Source organism: Clupea harengus, chromosome 13 (genome assembly GCF_900700415.2).
Source record: "Clupea harengus chromosome 13, Ch_v2.0.2, whole genome shotgun sequence".
NCBI lineage: Eukaryota > Metazoa > Chordata > Actinopteri > Clupeiformes > Clupeidae > Clupea > Clupea harengus.
Genome location: NC_045164.1, coordinates 5,624,183 through 5,639,294, shown reverse-complemented (window position 1 = coordinate 5,639,294; position 15,112 = coordinate 5,624,183). Strand labels below are relative to the sequence as shown.

Below are 15,112 nucleotides of genomic sequence, written 5' to 3'. Positions count from 1 at the left end.
AACAATACTTTTCCGACTATTCTGGTGTTTTTGACAGCTATAATGTTAAGCACTGATTTCCATAGCAGCCTACATTCTTCAACACTAAATAATACAAAAACATCTCATAATGAGGACAGGAAAACATATTTTCTCAGCCTTTAGAACAGTAAAGTGGAATAATAACTGTGATTTTCTGCGGAAGCACAAAACACAGACTGTGCAGGCAGGGTGTGAATCTGTCAAGGAACACAGGCCTCCCTTTGCCCCAAGAACACATTGTTGCTATGGAAACTCTACAGCTAAGGGGTCACAGGGGTCAAAGAAAGCAGCCCGGCCTATTTCCTGTTCGTCTGAATAATGTAGGTGGTTCATGGGGAGACCTAGCATGTCTGCACATCAGGGGAGCTGAGAGCGAGAGTGAGACAGAGAAACGATGTCAGTGTGTGTGTGTGTGTGTGTGTGTGTGGAGGGAGGGGGGGGGGGGCAGAGAGATACGCAAGCCAGAGAACAGATGGATAGAGCAGAGGGCTCAGACATTACTGCCAGAACAGACGCTGAATCACCCAGAGAGAGAACACTGATTGTACCTGTTCAGACTGTGTGACATTCCTGTCTGCTGTTCCCTACCATGGTCTCTTGCTCTCTCTCTCTCTCTCTCTCTCTCTCTCTCTCTCTCTCTCTCTCTCTGTGTAGTCTTCACTCTATCACTCACTCTAAACTCTAAAGATACATTAACAACCCTAAAAGACAAAATCAAGAGAGGGTGTTCATATTTGTTAAAATTACAACTAAATAAAACCAACCCCTGTTGGAGAATCCATGTTGATATCCTCCTGGTGTCGTGTCCCTGATGGCTTGCACCTCTCCACTGGCAAAAAGTCTGCACTCTGGAAAGAGAAAAAATACCAAGAGCATTAACACACTCAGCCTGAAGGGGGCACTGTTTGCTTCCACTCGTACCTCTCTTCACGAGTGCAGCGTGGTTTCTGTTTTCTTGACTTCACAGAGGGAGGCGTGGATATAAATATCAGCAGGCCGGGTAGACACACAGACAGATTGGCTTTGATGCTTTCTCACTTCTCTGAAGACGTGTTTTAACTCAGTACTACCACTACCACTCTATCTCTCCCTCTCTCTCCCCCCCTCTCTTCCTTTTTCTCCCCCCATCTCTCTCTATCTTTCCTTCTCTCTCTTTCTCTCCCCCCATCTCTCTGTCTCTCTCCTTTTCTCTCTCTCTTTCTCTCCCTCTCCTTCTCTCTCTCTCTCCCCCATCTCTCTCTCTCTATCTCTCTCTCTCTCTCTCTCTCTCTCTCTCTCTCTCTCTCATGCTCCCCTGAGTTGAGGTGACAGGCTCATACAAACACAGGATACAGCCTCCACGGCGTGGAGTTCACAATCCCGTTGACTTTATTACCCATAAACATTCTTTCGGACTTCAGGGAAATGAAAACCAGACCCGCTTTCTGGTTTGGGATCCACTTTCATGCATCACAAAAAAAAAAAATACATATACGGGTCCTTAGTGAATCAACAGCTGGTTTCAGCGTTCGTGTCAAATCATCAAATTTGCCACTCGATCCTGCTCGATGTATCCATGACCTCAGCTCCTGTCCTTGAAGTCCGAGGAAGAGATATGTTTTGATCCCCGGCGGATTGGCTGAGTGTTTCTAAACTGCTCGTCGGCAGTGTGGATGGCTGACGTGCCTGCACACACACACACCCTCTCTCAGATGTCCATGAATGACGCTCCAGGGATTCTGAGAGTGCCTGGCATTAGCACAGGCCGCCTGGGTGAGCGGGCAGAGGGGCTTCTCATGTGAAGCCCTAAAAATACTCAACAGCTTCGGGGCAGCTTCAGGGTGGAAGGCGAGACGCCATCTTCATGACCCGCCCTGCACCCCCCGATCACCTCTCCAACAGAAACACACAAACACATACACACTCACACACAAATAGCGTGGGCACACACACACTCACATACACACACACTCACACACATACACACACAACTGGATGTTAAGCATTCCGAGCACTGAAATGACAGCACTGCTGAGGACCAGACATTCCCAACAAAGCTATGGCTGCATGAAGGCTTTTGTCATCAGCCTGACAGGACAGTGGCTGCTGTCATCACCCCCACTATGATGAGGTAGAGGTGGTGTTAGTAAAGTAGGTGGGATAGTCCCATCAAATTACAAACAGAATTATGGCTATTCCCTCGTGATGCAATGTCCTGTGTCTAAACTGTAATAGGAAGTAAAGTAAACAATGGGGGTGTTTATTACACATTTGTTTGATGAGATTGATTGGTCAATAACCGTCAAATAAATTGCAGCCATAAGATCTTCCCTACACTCAATTGTATCCACAGTAATTCTATCCAAGTGTCACTGACATCCCTAACAAATTGGGAACTTCTTTACATGGAAGAACATCACTAATGTCTGTTACACTCCCTCCTTCCTTTCTCCAATCCAGTCCAGCGTATAGCTTTACATTGAGTTTATCCTCTCTCTCTCTCTCTCTCTGGGTAAGTAAGAGGATTATAGTACATGGACATGATCCACAGTCGAGTGTTTGTATACTGAGGTGAGGCGGGGTGAATGGAAGTCCAGCGTGGCTGTGCACTCACACACTCACTCTCCTCTAATGCGGCCACAGGTGAGGCCAAGATTAATGAACTCAGTCTGCCAGTCTGTGGGCATAACTCGAGGTAAGTGTTAGCATAAGTCAATTAGGGTGACGGCGTGTATTTTTATAGAGCGGAGAGGCTGAAGTGAGATGAAGTAAGTCATGGCACGACAGCAGCCTTTGGGCTAGCGCCAGAGGAGCAGAGGAGGAAGAGTAGGTGTTGATGCTCGAAGGTGAGTAGTGGCGGGGTGCCAGAGCACTGTCTGGGTCAAGGCCGGTACTAGAATAGAGTGGACAGGATTCCCCCATCCTCAGGAATCTTTTAAGAACTATTTCAAGCACATTCAGCATTTAATTCACTATTTATTTTTGTTAACATACACTTGGCCATGGCCTTGCACATTCAGTAAGTTCCAGAAAGTTGTCTAGAAACTCCTGAACTCGTTGATTCAAATACCTTCCAGTATTTTTAGAGTGGAGATGGATGCATGGAGACTGAGGGCACGAAGCACAACTGCGTGTTAGTGGAGTACCTCAGAGCAGAACTGAGTATTCTGGGCCAGTGTTCGCCAAGGCCAAGTGCTGAAAGTGTGTATTTTCTCTGCAGTGTGTGTGCTGGCTAGAATCTTAAGTGAAAGTGTGTATCACTGTCCAGTGTGTGTGCTGGCTAGAATCTTAAGGTCAGTGAGTGCGGGTAGAGTGAGGACTGTGTTTTTAAAGGTGAGGTGAGACGGGGGTTAAACTCACTGTGCAGCTGCGTTCCCTGGGCAGACTCCTCTGGCTGTGCAGGCTGCCGATCTCTGTCTGGGAGCTAGAGTGGGACATGCCCTCAAAGAACGGCCTGAAGGAGGGAGGAGAGGAGAGCGGCGTTAGTGGGAGATATCAGTGTGTGTGTGTGTGTGTGTGTGAGAGAGAGTGAGTGTGAGTATTTGCATTTGTGTGTGTCTTCGTGTGTGCATGCATACATGAGGGATATAACCAACACAGTGTGTCTGATTTAATACAATACCCAGCTACTCGGACATACATCATTTCGAGAACAAGGTCATTCATTTTCGGCCTTCTGATTTCGTTAAGAGTAAACAAAACCAGAGAGCTGATCAACAGACAGATGGCAGACCTGTGCCATATACTGACAACCGGTACCAAAGCATGTTCTGAGATGAGGACCGGCTGGCGTGGCGTGGCATGGCGTGGCGTGGCGTGGCGTGGCGTGGCGTGATCTACCTGAGTTTGGGTTTGGGGGTGCTCATGACGCTCTCGTTGTCCTCCATCTCTGGACCACTGTCGCTCTGGTTGTACATCTCCAGACTGTCGTAGAGCAGGTCCAGATCCTCCTCCGCTTCCCGAGTCTGGTCCACTGGGTCTGAGTCCAGAACCTGTCAATTAACACATGGTAATAGTTAACACATGATAGTAATTAACACTGTAAAGAATTATCTATACCAAGACATACAAGAGGCAGGAAGCACCCACTGTGCCCTAGTTTGCTTATAGAGAGTATAGTTAGTCCATTGTGGTAGACTTTAAAACTGTGCTTGTGTGATTGAAGCAAACATAGTTATCTAAACAGCTTCCAAAACTCAGATAAAGGAGGTCATTTGAGAAAAAAAGTGAACAATACGCTTTAGCATCACCTAAACAGGCATAATGCTTGTGTGAGCGATTAGGTCACATGACTGTGTGTTTTAACTCCTCCTGTTCACCGCTCTCTTCCTCTCAGCTAAACACAATATAAAGAGGTGAAGTAAAGCAAAGTAAGAGACCCTTTTCCTCCCTCAGTAGTGAGGCATGCAGCACACAGAAAGGTTCTTGACCAACCAGTGAGAATGATGTGAACCACATACATTGACTGTTTACACATTACACATACAGTTTTCATTTCTATTCTTTACTGCAATGGCGCCAGCAGCATACTGAACCAGTGTGTCAGAGTGACAGAAATCGCCAAAAAACTAAACAAATAACAATTATCAACAAAGTCCAATTATAAATGTACTCCAAGGTACGAGTATAATTTGAATTCGTCACAGACACAGGGATTCAGCATGTACTCATTACTGTCAGTAGTATGCTAGAATATCTTGACCTACATTCTCGGGTATATATGAAAATATGCCCCATATCTTACATAAGCACACAACCACGCTCTCCCTCCCAAACATGTTTTCTGCGTCACTCAGACGCACGTACATCCAAATACACTGACAGAGAAGCTCGTAAATGTACATATACATTTAGACAAGGTTTGGGTTCCTGCCACGCACACACACTCCATTACTGCAGTAGGGTCACATACACAGCTGCACTGCAATTGTAAAGCATTACTGTAATGGCAGCTAAACCACACGCAATAATTGGCTTTGATCAAAATCAAGGGGTAATCATTTGGTTCAGCAGTTGTGGAATGTTAAATAAATAACCAAACTAGTGAGATGTTAAATAATACATACAGACATAACACACACACACATGCACGCGCACACACACACACACACACACACACACACTACCACATACTGCCCAAAACAAATGCGGGCAAAAACGGCTAAATCTAAGACAAGAAAGATAAAAGGTTACGGAAAAACTAACAGAGCAACGGCTGGCTATATATAAGCTGGTGTCTCTGATCCTGTGTTGCCGTAGTAATGGCGACTGGACCTGCAGGAGCCTGGAGGATACTGTATCCAGTCAGCCTGAGCTCCAACCATCCGCTGGCAACGGAATCGGCAGCTTACCAATCGCACCATTAAGACCCAGACTTGGCAAAGGGAGCACAGAGAGGGCTCAAGCTCTCTCTCTCTCTCAGTCACACACACTCTCTCTATCTCCCTCTCTCACTCTCTCTCTCTGTCTCTCTCTTACTCTCTTGCACCCTCTATCTCTCTCACTCTTACACACTCGCTCTGTGGGGGTGGACACATTTACATCTGTCAATAAGCTGTCCTGCACTCTTCATTGAAAAGATTAAAGATGTGTTAACAAGGGGATTGGAGAAATTGACAGAAATCTTCCAAGGTGACCTGCAACACAGGCTGATCTGACCCAGTGTGTAAAATCACACAAACACACACACACACACACACACACACACACACACACACACACACACACACATATACATATGTACACGAGCAGAGGTATTTTCAGCACTAAAATACATTCACTAATACTGACCACGTACAAAACAATAACCATTATCTATGTTGCCCTCTTTGACACAATTCCAGCCTGACTAGTGCAAAACATAAGCGCTTGGAAGCAAAAGAATGATCTTCCACTTCCAAAGCGCATCTCTAGGTAGCTCTGGCTTGAGCAGAGGACTGATCTCACTCACCTTCTGCCCCCCTTCTGCTTGTTAACTTCCTACCCCTGAACAAGACCCCATAAATGGGGTGAAGTCCAATCCCTCACTGTTGCTGCAACACAGTAGAGTCTAATACGGTTACAGTCCAGTTAGCTACTGGGCCATGACTGAAGCCACATGAAATACGTGGTGGACAGGCAAGCTGATAAACTCAGGCCCAAATTAGATTAGAGGGCACACAGTAAACAGTGAGTAATGGATTTATTGCTGGGCACTAATGCTAATGGCACTTACTATTAATTGTAGGGGATGCTTAGTGGGAGAGGAGTTTTCCAGGTGGACATGTGGATGTGAACTGAAATGTGGACATTTTTTTCTTATTTTGTTTCTCTTTGTCTTTATTGTCTTCCTGTGTTATTATATAAGGGCCAGAAGTCAATGATAAATTACTCCTCTTCCCTTCTAAGAAACATACACTAGGAGAGGAAGATGGTCTCTTCTTGTCACTGCTTTCTTTCACACAGGCAAAGGGGAAAGAAAAAACTGACAGTCAATTTTAAGTTGGCAGACTTTGCAGTCACGACTCACCTCGTCAGTCACCTTGAACCTCTTCAGTAAGGCCACAAACTTCTGCTTGAAGTTGGGTTGCTGTTGAAGGGGAAGGAACCAGAGCGAGCGTTAATAGACTCAGAGGTAATTTACCGTGACACAATTTCTGCGTGAGGGAAGGAGCGGGGGTCGCTTTCAAAGGCGGCTTTCGCTTCGCCATAACGAGCGCCTCACCACGCTTCCTCCGTGACCGTTGTCACAGCAATTGTGCGTTCCCCGGATTAGTCATTCACTGTGGCTCTATATAAAGGACATTTTTTGTCTCTCTGGTGAGCGCCGGACACTCTGCTAAGTGCTGCTAACGCTCGGAGGACGCAAGCCGTCTTCTCCCCTTGGAGATGCCAACCCACAGTCTGAGTGGCTCACCCTGAGCTAGCCTTCCCTTTGATGATAATTGATTTCAAAGTCTGCCACAGTCGCCCATTAAAGGTCATGTTATTTCTTTCTCTGTGAGAGGCATCTATTTTTAACTTTAAGTGAAAAATAGTGTGAATGAACCTGAACTTATGAATGGGTGATGCAGTGGATTTGATCAGCTGTTGTTGCAGTCAGGAAAGTATATAAAATCTTGGTTAAACTGACTGACTGACTGACTGGGTAGATATTGTCTGTTCTTTCATGCAAATGAAATGACTAATTGGGCACACTTTTAGTTGCCTACTGATGATGTGAACTCACCCTTGTCATTGAGGTGGTTCTGATCATTTTCCTCCGTGATTTCTTCGGCTTCCGTACCTCATCATCCTCATCGTATATGTCCTACAAGTCATACAAAGGGATGAATCATGTTTTCATTCTCTTCGGTATTAAAAGAAATTCTCCTATCCCGAGACTATCATCCATCCTACAGGACATTCTCAACCCTTTTGGGATCAAAGTGTCCTACTGCACCAATGGGCATCCTGCGTACATCTTCCATGTGTTACTGAGGCTTACCTGCCCATGCACCGCATCGTCACTGGCCTCCTGTTCTGAGGAGTAGCTGTCATCATCCTCCTCTGAATAGTTATCCATATCAGGAGAGCGATCTATGATGCCCACATACACACACACACACACACACACACACACACACACACACACACACACACACACACACACACACACACACAAACAGACACACACACACACACACACACACACACACACACACACACAGATATAAACAAAGGCAAACGTACACAAACACACACAGGTAAGAATACACATAGGCACACACACGCATAAACAGAAGCAAACATGCGCGCGCGCACACACACACACACACACACACACACACACACACACACACACACAGACTTCTAAACATGCACCTGATGTTTGACCACTGAACGCTGTTGATACTAAACACATCCTCGCCTGCTCAGGCCTACTGTTATGCAACACCCAGACTGTGTGACCGCGGAGGGACACCTGATACCTGCTGCCGCTGCTCACATTAACTCTTCCCAGACCACCCTTTAAGATTAGCATGCTGACCTATAACGACTCCATTTATAGCCTTGTGACTGAAGTTTTGATGTTTTGATAGATGGTATGTTTGTGTATGTGAGTGAGAGAGAGAGCGAGAGAAAGAGAGAGAGAAAGAGAGAGAGAGAGAAAGGGAGGAGGGGAGACAGGGGGAAAGGCAGAGTAAGACAGAGACAGGCAGGTAGAAACTGAGGAAAGGGTCAAAAAGGGCTAAACACTCGGCTGGGCTCCAACTGAACAATCATCCACAGACACTGAACAATTTCCAAATGCAGAGGAGGCCCTGTCATGTTAGAAAAGTGCAGCACAGCACGGAAAAACACACTTGCAGTGGGCCGTTTTATGGACATGTAAGTCATCTTCATCAGGCACACACATACACACACACACACACACGTAAGTCATCTGCATCAGCTATCAAATCCCGCAGATAATCACACAGACACGGCGGCGGACTCAGCTATGCTTGTCCGTCAGAGAAGTGGCCGCGTCAAGTATGCTAGACATTATCGAGTATCCTCGAAACTCTGCACTTTAATCTCTTGAGACTGTACTAGACAGGCTGCGTCTGCCTCCCACTTAACAAGTGATCAGATCACTCTAAAATTGAGACACGGCGAGCGCTTCAGTGGGATGTCCACTGTAGGGTTGTTTTGTTCTGAAACATGGGGTCATGATTGCAGGCGTGATGTTCTGAGAGCAGAAAAGCGTGGCTGCGCTCCAGAGCTGTGCTTTCAGGCCTGCTGTCTGAGGGATGAGATCAACACATGCACATCCTCTGACGCAAGGGATGACAGGGAGAGAGAGAGAGAGAGAGAGAGAGAGAGAGAGAGAGAGAGAGAGAGGGAGAGAGAGAGACAGAAAAAGAGACGCTCTGTGATATTACACCACAGAGGACATATGGGAGGAATGTAAAAGCCTCAAACCTGGGGGGTGAATGTGTGCGTGTTTACAGGTGTGTAAATAAGTGGGTACGTGTGTCAGTATGCACACGTGTCTCTGTACATGTGTTTGTGTTACATCAATGTCCCTCCCATTAATAGCACTCGGATTCTAAATTCAGTTGGGTCACATACAGTATATGCAATATATGCAATATGTGACCCAACTGAATTTAGAATCCGAGTGCTATTAATGGGAGGGACATTGATGTAACAATAATATTGCTGTATTGCAATACAACTTCTGATCTCCAACTAAATACCTCAAACAAATTAATTGTGTTATAGTGTCTCACAGGGCCATCCATCAGCATTCAGTCCAAGCGTCATAGATGTAACAGATGGAAGTCTAATCAGCAAGAGGAGGAGGAGGGGCGCTGGGGGGTTCGGACCCACCTGAGGTCTTGGTTTTGGGCCCGGCCTGGCCGCTGGCATCCTCGTGGTCGATTGGCTGGCTGGACAGAGAGAACACGCTGATCTCGGCCACGCGAGCTGGAGCCTCCTTCACGTTGCTATGGAGACCCAGGATCTGGCCCCCTTCTGTTGGATGCTGCATCACCTGAGCGTGGCAGGAGGAGAGGCAGTGGTCACGGGTAATGACCTGATCTGTCTGTATGTTTTTACAATCACTCAAACCCTTCTGGAGCTGATCAATCATGCACAGACAGTACTGTACGGCACTGAGACAATGTGTCTTTCTGTCCTCTAAAGGATACAGAGGGTCATCCTCACTGGAAAAAATGAAAGAAAAAAAAATGCTGCCCTTCCGTTGACTCCATGCTAATAAAGCACTCAATTCCCTCTTTGTACTATCAAGTAGTACCACGTGACTCATAGGTTCTAATACCATGGGGCACCCACTTATGAAGTTTCATCTAAGCAGATATGACTGATATCTGAATGTTATGTCCCATGTAAATACACCATGTGGCCCTCGGTGTAAAAGTTACTGGGGAAATCACAGGCATATGATTCCTGCGTAAATGCAACCTCTGTGTCCCATAGTGGCAGTTCATCTGCAAACCAACTCATAAAAGGCTTTCTAGAATTGCCTATATTGCAGCCCGGTGTAAATTAAACCGTGATGTTGGGTAATCCTATCAAAGGTAAGTACCTCACAGTTTTAATCTATTGTAGAGCTATGAATAATGCTACATCATACTACGGTTCCTTGTCATCAGAGGTGTGATTCAGTGTGCTATCGTCCCTTGAAATCCCTCGAGGGAATCAAAATCTATGGAGTTAAGGAGTGTACAGACGCTCATTCATTCTTGCCTTAGAGAAGCTTTTTCTCTCCAGCATCTTTTTTTTTCACCCTCAAAAAAAGCATCTCATAAAATGTACAATATCTCCTACAAAATCCATCTGACATTCATCTAAAAATTCAATTGAACTTTCTTTTTACTGCAAAAGAAAGAAAAAGGAAAGTGTGTTGTGACACTAAAGCTGTCAAACTAACTTATTGTCAGCTACGCCTCCAGGTTCACAGCTGATCCAGCATTTCTCAGCTTCACCAGCCTTCAATCACATCACCCCCTGCCTGAGACCAGTCTATCTGACCTAAATACTGGGGTCAGGTGAGTAGCTGCAACCCCCCCTCTCTCTATATATACGTACACCTCCAGAGTCCAGTACACTTTGCGCTTAAGTGACTAACTGAGCATAACTTAATTCAGGGCCTGTAGCTGCCTCTGTGCACTGGCAAAGGGTGCATTGATCACTGGCCATCTATAACGCGCAGGAAAAGCAGAAGAGACAGTCTTTGAAAAAGTCCTATTTTAAACAAAAACATGTTTATTGAACTGCCTGCAGTGTCTGTCAGCTTGGTTTTGACGTTATTCAAGAAAATCTTCTCTGAATACAAATGCACTCACACGCGCACACACACACACATGCACACACACACACACACACGCACAAACACACTCTCTCTCTCACACACACACACACACACACACACACACACAAACACACACACACACACACACACACAAACACACACACAGATGTTGGCGAACACAAAATCTAGCACATTTGCTGTGTGTTTACCCCTCTTATTAGAAGAGACAATCTTGGTGTTTGCTTTGGAAAACATCCTGAGGCTTTAGCACACTCGCCACAGAAGAACACTGCGTGGCTTTCCTTTCTCTCCGAGGGCTCAGAGGGACAACTTTGAGTTTCAAAGCTCGCTTGCAGGTTTGAAAAAAAGGAAATGATAACCACTTTATCACAATAACAAATGGGCGACGTCTTCGCTATAGGATTTAAAGATCTGTTTGATGCCAGAAGTCAAGACAAACTCCATGAGTCCAATCCACTTTGCTAATCGAACGTAATGGGTGGTGCTTGTGAGCTGTGCCACAATGTAAGGAATAGAAAAAGTTCCCCTCTGAAGTTCCCTCCCCCTTCGAATAAACTGAAGGAACCTAACAATAGCATAGTTCAACAAGAGCACAGTTCCCCTGAGGAAGTGTCCAGACAGGCAGATAGGAAAGGTGACGGTGAAATGTCTTTAGTGATGATGACACCATGATTACTCTGAGGGATTGACCAGCATTGTAATCAAGAACTAAGAACTGTAATCAAGGCATGTGGGCCGGGGGAGTGTGCTATGGTTACAGAGAGGGGAGGAAAACCAGCATTGACAAAAGATTACTGTTGAGAACACTGTGGCAACATTCCACCCCCCCCCCCCACACACACACACATACACCACATACACACACACACTTATACACACACAGATGCACAAATGGGTGAAATATACACAAAATACTCAAAATACTCAAAACACACCCACACCCATGCATATGCACACATAAATACAGAAACTAATGAAGACAAACACAGAGACATACATACAGGCACACACACACCAGGTATAATACATTTATTTAAAAATGATGTAAAATTGCTGAACATATACAAAATAGTGCCCAGATGGTCCAAAATCACACACTGCACCTTTCAGGGTTTCAGCTTATCATTAACGAAAGCCTTTAAACCTCAGCAGGGTTCACTGTGTACTGTTAAATACACCAAGCGAAGACTGTAGACTAAACAGTACAAAAACAAACCATTTAAAAAAATCTTTAAAAATGAGCTGTCCTTCACCGATCTCAGAGTAGTCTGATTAATGTGAAATGAATGATGTATTACAGATACAGCGGTTACAGCAGTTTCCAGCTCCATTTACAAATAGTCTGCAGGGCCGTCTCACCTCCGCCATGTTGATGACCCCCACTGCCAGTGTCTTATAGCCCAGCATAGTGCGGTTTTTGTAGCGTTTCCGTCTCTGCAGCATGATCTGAAGCCGGTTGGCGTCCCTCTTCAGGAAATGTGGGTACTGGCAATAACAGATCATCTTTATTAACAAACAACAGGCCATTACGAGGTGTTTAGTTCAACCTGCAGCTGCACCCGTGTAAACGACACTAGCCTTTCCAATTATCTTAATTTTATGGGATAAAAAAAACAGTGATTACAGGGCAAAGCAAAGGCTGAGATTAGAGCGTAAAATAGAGAACAGAGGGACACAATTAGGGAGCGAGAGGGAGAGCGAGAGGGAGAGCAGGAGAGAGAGAGAGAGAATGGGAGAGGGAGAGAAGGAAAGGAGAATTGAAGAATTCTCCAGCAGCTTCATGGGGCCTCTTACCTGCAGGGAGAAGGTGAGCTCCAGGTCTGTCTCCATGAGGCCGCTGGGCGGGAGTAAGTACTCGTTAGACCTGAGGACGCGCTTGGAGCCCTACAGCAGAGGCACAGGAGCACAATACAATTACAGTCTCTGCTTCACATCAAATAATCCCATTCTGTATGGCTTAACCATAATAACACCAACATTGTACACAGACCAAAAGAAAAACTAAATAGTCAAGTTAGATACGATAGTTACTCAAAAATATGAAATATTATGCATTAATATCAACCTAACAACCTCCCAAAACACTTTCTCACAGTCTTTTGTGGTAATGAATCAAGGCTTACACTCCAAAGTCTACTAATCCAAGTAAAGTTTTCTCAGTCTTTTTCATCCTGTTTTACAAACTTTTCTTAGGCAAATATCCCTGCTCTCACCAGTCTAAAAGCTCAAGAGATAAATTAATCAGTCAATTAGTTGCCACACATAGCTGATTAACACTGATCTGACACTACACCACGGGGCAAATGATTCTGCCACCAAAACACAGCTTGTTCAGCGTTTAGCCGAAAGGGAAGTTTCTAGAAAGGTCCAGAGCCAAGTCAGAGGGCCCTCGGTCACAGGACCCAAGCCAGCTGGTGCCCATTCTGCCATTTGACCACGGCCATGTCCCCGGCTGAACTTTCATTACTGAATTAAGACTAGACAGCTGATTCCCCTCTCCTAACCACATTAGAGACGTCTGGCTGCTTCCAGCAGCAGCAGCAGCTAGTGCATCCTGTCTGTAAAAGCTGGTGCTTGCCTACAGTGTGGTGTTTGGTTGTTTGTATCAGGGTTAATGAGGCCTGCTCCTCGTGTGAGGAGGAGGTGTAATGTTGTGCCTTAAGCAGTGACAGAGCACATGATGCCCAGCCAGTCAGTGTTCAGGAGAATAGGGCGATTCTGAGTAAGAATCAACACTGACACATGGTTAGGGAAAAGAATGAGCAAAACTACCTTCAGCTTGCCCATCCAACAGCAGACTAAGAATCTAGTGGTTTCAAATGGCACACAACCTTTAATTGAGGTGTTGCTATGCTGTCGGACGCGTACAGTGAGTTCTGCAGGAATTTACAGAATATACAAGCCTATGTTTGGGACAAACAGGGTTTCTGTTTATCTGTGACTGACAGCAAAGGCATCTGATTAACCTCCAGATAAGACCCGAGAGGCAGGCAGGCTGGACAAATAGTGCCTATGAAAGAGGGCTTCCAGGGAAGCAGAGCTTGATTAATGTTACACTAACGGCATGTTGCAATGGTTACAGTGATGCTGTAATATTCATCATTAATTACACCGTAATATTTAGTTCATATGTGATGCAGCATGGGCACGCTTGCTTTAGTGCAACAAACAACAGAGGGACTATTTGTCAATCTGACATACGGGTCATTTAATTTATTCAGGAATTATAATATACATGCCCATATGAATGGCTGTCCAGAGGGGAAATCACCAGGGAGACCTGAACATTATTATTGTCAATTGACAATTATTGGCTAGCTAGAGATATCCAGACACATTAAATAAGAGCATTCATTAAGGGCTTTTCTCATAAAATGACTAAAGATAAGCAATACAGTTATAACTTTACAGTCGTCATATTGGTCGCTTCACTTCATGTAACCATGCAAATCTCTGCTATGAACTATCTGTAATATTACCTGAAGGTGTCTGAACTATCTGAGGGTGTGTGTGGTTATGCATGCACAAACATGTGTTTACAAGTGTATGAGAGAGAGAGGTAAGTGAGATGGAGCAAGGTTGGATTGAGCTGCCAGAAGGTCTAAGATTAAGTTGAATAGTTTGCCGGATCAGTCTGAGACAGCAGGGAGCCATCATCAATAGAACTCTTTTAACTGCCCTCTCTCTGGGACCGGGCAAGCCACCAGGCTGGATCTACAGACTCCGACACTGACAAGAAATAAACTCTTACTAACAACTGCCACCATATAAATAGCATTAATTATACTGGCAAGTCAGAACAAGTCTGTGTGCAAAAATAGATTATAGATCTACGGATTGCAACTTTCAACAATCCTGCCGTACTGTAATGAGGGATTTGTGAAACAAGGACTCTAAGCAATCAAAGCTGAAAAAACAAAACATAGTTTGCGGCCTTGAGTTAAGACTGTAGGAAGGGTTATTTTGGATTAATAACAAAGCCCAACTTCTAACTCAATATGACTTCTATTTATGTGCTATCGGTCTCCTTAATGGGAAATATATTCAGTATGAACAATTCAACTGTGCAAATACCACAGTGTGTGAGCGCCTAATCCATCATCTAGCATTGAATGTTTAATCCATAATTAATCAGACAATGAAACAATGCAGAGAGACAGCCCAAACTGGACCCTATCTGGTCCCACATGACTTCACAACTGCAAAGTAGCCTACATTCTGGGCCCCCGAACATGGAGCCATACACGCCCGCAGGGTCCGCTCACCAGTCGAGTCAGTTTTACAAATCCAGACCTCATTATGATGTCATAC

The 15,112-nt window shown here is 45.1% G+C and overlaps 1 protein-coding gene across 2 annotated transcripts in view; it reads right to left on the bottom strand.

Moving 5' to 3' along the window:
* zmp:0000000755 (phosphofurin acidic cluster sorting protein 2) overlaps nucleotides 1–15,112 on the bottom strand; it is a 62,802-nt gene that overhangs the window by 14,545 nt on the left and 33,145 nt on the right. For both annotated transcript variants that reach the window (XM_031579611.2, XM_012817083.3), the window contains exons 3-11: nucleotides 12,596–12,685; nucleotides 12,161–12,286; nucleotides 9,337–9,499; nucleotides 7,466–7,557; nucleotides 7,208–7,288; nucleotides 6,509–6,568; nucleotides 3,841–3,992; nucleotides 3,361–3,454; nucleotides 786–869 (exon numbers count right to left, since the gene is read on the bottom strand). In XM_031579611.2, coding sequence (XP_031435471.1) covers nucleotides 786–869; nucleotides 3,361–3,454; nucleotides 3,841–3,992; nucleotides 6,509–6,568; nucleotides 7,208–7,288; nucleotides 7,466–7,557; nucleotides 9,337–9,499; nucleotides 12,161–12,286; nucleotides 12,596–12,685 — 942 coding nt within the window. The remainder of the gene's footprint in view (nucleotides 1–785; nucleotides 870–3,360; nucleotides 3,455–3,840; nucleotides 3,993–6,508; nucleotides 6,569–7,207; nucleotides 7,289–7,465; nucleotides 7,558–9,336; nucleotides 9,500–12,160; nucleotides 12,287–12,595; nucleotides 12,686–15,112) is intronic.